This window comes from Lygodium microphyllum, chromosome 16 (genome assembly GCF_053477565.2).
Source record: "Lygodium microphyllum isolate KBCC chromosome 16, Lygodium_microphyllum_v1.1.10, whole genome shotgun sequence".
Lineage (NCBI taxonomy): Eukaryota > Viridiplantae > Streptophyta > Polypodiopsida > Schizaeales > Lygodiaceae > Lygodium > Lygodium microphyllum.
In genome coordinates, this window is record NC_141150.1 from 127,233,880 (window position 1) to 127,239,985 (window position 6,106).

Sequence of the window (6,106 nt, forward strand, 5' to 3'; positions counted from 1 at the left end):
AGGTGAATTTTTGCATTTGAGGCTAAAAATGAAGGTCCTTAAGAAAACTTACCTAAAACAAAGTCACTTTTGAACTCCCAAAATTATATTGATAGCCTAAGTTTTGAAATTATCACAAAAACTTGGGCTTTAATATCCCATTGAAGAAAAGCATGCATTATCTATGCCCACTCATAGAAAAATATGCTAAGCTATATGATAAATTACCTCTCAAGGTGAGGGACTTCATTGCCAATATGCAACATTTTCTTCAAAGGAGGTCCTTAAAAGAAAAATGCATTGTTTACATGTAGCTAGTTGGACAATAATAATCAGATGCTTTCTTATGTAGAATTATTTTTTCACTTGTTTAGGCTTGAATAGTATTTACACATTTTGCATTCTTTTTTAATTTTACCATCTTATGACATTGTTTGTCCTCTTTATGAAAAAATTGCATAATTTGAGGAATTGATTTAACATATGGATATAAATGAATATTTTTTTAAATTGAATTGGACACTATAATTCTATGCAAGAAGATGTTAGATCCCTAAAAGTGCATTTGAGTGTCATATGGAGAATGATTTGAGTGATTTATTTGACTAGGTTTTGCAAAAGCTATTAGATGTCACACAAACATCATTTATTTGTACATAGTGTGTGAATGTATGGATGTTTGTAAAGTACAACATATGATGAATGAGGGTTGAAGGAAACATATCACTTGGAACTCCCATTAAAATAATGTTATACAATTAATATGTCTAAGTCATTTCTACAATTCCAATTTTGGATCCATAAAGCCAATATAGTTGAATTTATCTAAGACATTGTTACAATTCTAGTTTTGGACATTGTTACAATTCTAGTTTTGGACATTGTTACAATTCTAGTTTTGGACCCATAATTGTCCATCCACAAAACTTAGGGATGCAAAGGCAATGGCTTGTATAGAAGTTAATTGGTAAGACCATGCAACCCTATCCTTTGTGTTGGCCCCTGGACCTGAGCATTGATATTCTCCGTAAAAGACCGTCCTATAATAGGAGAAAACTAACATTAGTTAGAAGGCCCTCTTATAAGATGAGAAAACAAATATTCCTTAATAAAGTAGTAATAGAAGCACAATCATGAAACTAACCACAATAATGGCAATTCTACATTTTAATAGACTTTTAGAGTTAGTTTTTGTTAGAGGAAGATCATGAGCGTTAGAATACTTGTTGGTTGTTAACAACAAATTCCTACTTTGCACTTGAATGGTGAGCATAAAATGTTAGTAACAATTCTTTATCATATAAATTGGCCATGACTTGCATATTCTAGTGAAAGTATGGTAATACCTTGTACAACCTTTTCATGGTAGATAGGTGTCATTTAGAAAAGTTGGTCAACATTCTTGTATTATTTTAAGAGAATATCCTAGTCATGATATCTTAGAAAATAATGCACTTGTGAGGAGATTGTTCCCTTTTTATTTATGAAGTTTGAAATCGATAATTTATTGGCCATTTTTATACCATTAGAGAATGGAAAATTCGAATAATTTTATAAATTCATAGCTTTCCTTAAAGTTGTATCTCGTAACCATGCAAATCCTTTAGCAGGTTTATTAATAGTGTTGGGTAATTCCAAATATTTTTGACAATAAGTCTTCCTATAATACTATTTTAGTTGCATTGGATATTATATTTTAAGTTTTAAGTACTTCTATATATGTGTATATGCATGCATGTGCAAATATGTATGTGCATATATATGAGAATGCATGTCATATATGTATGCATAGATCTATATGTGTGCTTAGGATAATGTGATTTTGAATTAGCAAATGCACATATGGCAACAAATGTGCATGAATTTGTGTGGAAGGAGATGCAAGCACAAGTGTGTTCATGTAGGGGGTATGTACTTCTATATGTCTAGGAGAGTGAATGACAAATATGAGTGTAGCTATGTCATAATCATATAGCTCAATGGATAAGTGTTTTGAATAACACCAATTTAAAACTTTTAATCCTTAAATATCACTATCAACAATATTTGAAAAAGGATTTTCTACATGTGCATCTATCATGTAGTGTGTCCACATGACATTGGATCCACATTGAACATGGAAAGTGTACTTCTCACACAAGAAGACCTGTAACATGTGGATAGAAAACTCGTGCATCCCCTTAGAAATATGAGTTCATGTGTCTATTTATATATACATAGATACATATATACATGTGTGTGTGTGTGTGTGTGTGTGTGTGTGTGTGTGTGTGTGTGTGTGTGTGTGTGTGTGTGTGTGTGTGTGTGTGTGTGTGTGTGTGTGTGTGTGTGTGTGTGTGTGTGTGTGTGTGTGTGTGTGTGTGTGTGTGTGTGTGTGTGTGTGTGTGTGTGTGTGTGTGTGTGTGTGTGTGTGTGTGTGTGTGTGTGTGTGTGTGTGTGTGTGTGTGTGTGTGTGTGTGTGTGTGTGTGTGTGTGTGTGTGTGTGTGTGTGTGTTATGAGAGAGAGAGAGAGAGAGAGAGTGTGTGTGTGTGTGTGTGTGTGTAAGCGCACGCGTGCATGCATGCACATGTGTGCAAATGTGTGCATGTGTGTGTGTACATGCATGTGTATGTGCATATGCGCATAGGTGGGTGCATGGAATGGACTCACTTTTGATTGCTAGAATCACCAAAGTCATTCCATCCAGCAGGCACAACGATGTTGTCAATGTAAGAGTAGAGAAAGACCACTCGAGAGTAAGGGCCCCATGCCCTACCAAGGTAGATCATGCCAAATCCTGTAATCTTGCAATTTACAAATGAGAAGCCTGTGTTTTCTCCTGGCTTTTGTCGATTTTGTGCAGTTACATAGCCTAAACTAGTAGCTATTGAATTTAACTCACAACCCTGTAATGTTAAAAACAACAAATGTTACCATCCACAATCTTGTAGAAATCAAACACATTTGCACATGGAACTTCTTCTTTGTTTTCTTTATATTGATTTGCAAACACTTTGGCAATATAACCCATTTGTTTCCTTTAAATTCCCTTAATGAAACAATCATTTCCAAAATTATAATGTCATTTACTTGAGTTCAATGATGATATTAATGATTATAAAGGTAGTTGGAATATAAATATAACCCATGGAAAACTAGTAGTGTTTCATGCTGAAACCTCATTTCTTTTAAGAATAAAAAATGTTTACAAGAAAGAGATAATCCTAACCCTTAATAAGAGGATATGTAAGCCCACAAAATGGTGTTCAATTGGAGCCTTTAATCAGGGCTATAATTTCATAAGGAGATTTGTCATTTTGCTTAGTCTTGCACATGATGATGGCATCACAAAGGCTAGCATTAAGGTTTATCATTCAAGTGAGGTTTTGGCACATTTTTATTCCTTGCATAAACAATGTTTGAATGTTCTCAATTGGCTTGGACTTGGACCTAATAATGATCTCTTGAAGCTTGACAATTCATAGGCCATTTCATTTTAATTTTATTCCAAGTATTAGAAATTACCTCATAGTATGAAAGGCCATCTCCAAATATAAAGTCAATGGAGCCTTGAATGAAGCAACCTTGGAAATAGTGTCTTCCAACATTATCATACAAAGTATCTTGTGCTCCATAAAAGCCACAATTGTAGAATGCAGCCTTGTCTCCTGATATGCGCAAGGCAACGGCTTGTTGACCTATTGCCCCAGGAGGGGGGGTAGGTGCAGAGTTCTACAACACAAAATAGTTCAAGCTATACATGTTACAAAAATATTGTGACTTGAATTTAATATAGGATGTCTTTGAAGCTATATCTTGTAAGATTACAAGGTTTTGTTCACATTCTATTTCATAGCCTTGCTTTAATGTAGGGTTTTACCTTGAAAGAAATATCACGGGCTACAAAATTGTTTGCATTAATTGCTACACTAGCACTTTTGAAGGTGCTCCCAATGCTTGAGGTAGTGTCATCCCAAGTAATAGTTGTGACATCTTTACCGGCACCAAGGAATGTGATGTATGGTTTCGTATTTGGGACATCTACTTTCTCCCTATAATATGAAGGAATTATGAGAACCCGTGAGAATATACAAGAATATAATAATTATACAAGAATATTGGTTTTTGTATGGACAAAAACCTCACAAATAAAAAGTAATCATACATTTTAAAACATAAAGCTTGGCTACTTTTGTCATTTCTAGCAAAAATTGACCTAAATGTAGTAATCCAAATATTGATGATGCAACTATACATAACTTGTCCCAATTGTGTTGAGATATTCTTGATGCGTATGTTAGACATGCTTTATAAACATGTAAGTAAGGCTAGAAACTTGAGTGTTAAACATGCATCTACCTAAAACATAGGCAAGAGTATGACTTAGGAACCTTTAAATTTGCCAAGAACTAGGAATATTAGGACGATATTGTCACTTGTAGGTGTGCTACCCATGCATTAGAAGGTATAAAAAATAACAAGTGTACAAAATGTTGAATTAGATTCCCAAGCTATTGGTAGATCTAAGCAAGACAAGTCTTTGTGATCCTCCTTTGTCTTTTTCCATGCCAAGTGGAAGCTTCAATGTGCATACCCTATAGCTTGCACATAGAACTATGAAATATGGTGCAAGGGTGAGGGCTTATAAAGGCACTGAGTTTTTGTGAATTAAAGAGTCGCATGACTTTTATAGTTTGATGATCGGAGTTAAGCATGAGAGGGATAAGGACTAGTGTCAAGTCATAATGACATGCAAGTTGTCGAACTTACGCAAAGTCAAGCAAGTAATGAGCCTGAATGCAGTGCCTTATTGAGCCTACTTATGAATTGTAGGGTTAACACTTCGTCTTGGGTGACCGAGAAAGTTTGGTTAGTACAGGGCATGGCACGAGAGGTGGTAGGTCCTAGGGGATTGAGGTAAGGTTGATGGGGTGGGTATGATCTAGTACTAGTAGGAGAGACAATGATGCGCGGATACTAGGATCTAGGGATTTGTAAGATGGTGATACACCTACCCACTGGACTATACTTTTGCAGACTTAAGGAGAATTGTGTTTTGAGAAAGGAGGCAAAAGACCATGCCACATCACCTAAATTAGAGGTTATTTTAACTTCTAAAAGGTCTAGCAAGTTGTGATGGTGTGGCCCTACTCTAAGGGTGATGTCACACGTAGAGTCTTGACTACAGATAGCCATACTTTTAGCAAGTAAAGAAGCAAAAGAACGTGTCGAGACTCGACCATGGCGACTTTACTTGCAAGAGTCTCACGAAGCCTAGCGTGAGCTCCATGTGACACGACCCTTGGTGACGCTTTGTGTGGCGCTACACTCAGGCTTACTATTGGTGGGGGTTCCATGGTGGGTTTTAGTAGGAGAAGGGATTGGGCTCACGTGTAGGTGCCAGCTGCGATCTGGATAGTGACACGCTGGCTGTTGTGAGTGGGTACTGCGCCCACGGCCGCTTGAACGGTGCGGTACTGGGCTGAGCCGCCCTTGTCGACTGTCAGCACTGTTCCTGCCGAGGTTGACGACGTGGCAACTTGAGCTGTAGTCTTACGCGTAGAAGTAGTGGTGGTGGAGGAGGTCGAGGATGTTGGAACTGAATTCGAAGGAGGGCTGACGTGGTGCTTGGAGGCCACGTACTCGACCCACCCCGCGAAGTCGGTTTGTCGCTCGGCAAATGTCAGGCTCTGATTGGCCGGCGAGTCAGGCGACGTGGCAAGCAAGCTCTGCCTCCTACTACCATGGACGAGTGGCAATAACGCGAGCGCCAACAAGAGAGAGACGGTTGTGTGCAGGAGAATAGTATTACTCATCCCAGACGAATGAATATGAATATGTGCGAGAGAGAGAGAGAGAGAGAGAGAGAGAGAGAGAGAGCCCGCCGCGTCCTAGGCTTGTGCTTTGCAATGTGGCCACTGGCACTTGCCCATCCATTCCCCTCTTATACACGCGAAAATCTTTTGGTCTATTCTAACCATTACCCCACACCATTGTCAATTTGGCATCCCATCGATGCGAAAGAAACGAAAAGAAAAGAAATCCTATATTGCTTTCAAACTTGGGCTCTTCAAGCCTTCTCCGATTGTTAGCATAGTGGGACGGGCTCCACCACTTTATTGGTGACTTTGAGATTTTGAAAAAGAT

At 37.9% G+C, this 6,106-nt stretch overlaps 1 protein-coding gene across 1 annotated transcript; it reads right to left on the bottom strand.

Moving 5' to 3' along the window:
* Positions 1-696: 696 nt before the first annotated feature.
* Positions 697-5,850, bottom strand: LOC148023412 (putative pectinesterase 14). Its single transcript, XM_087695223.1, has 5 exons — positions 5,351-5,850; positions 3,840-4,011; positions 3,485-3,691; positions 2,630-2,865; positions 697-1,019 (listed from the first exon to the last, which is right to left on the bottom strand). Exons 1-5 carry the CDS (start codon positions 5,773-5,775, stop codon positions 872-874), a joined length of 1,188 nt encoding a protein of 395 aa, XP_087551349.1. The 5' UTR covers positions 5,776-5,850; the 3' UTR covers positions 697-871.
* Between the last annotated feature and the right edge of the window lie 256 nt (positions 5,851-6,106).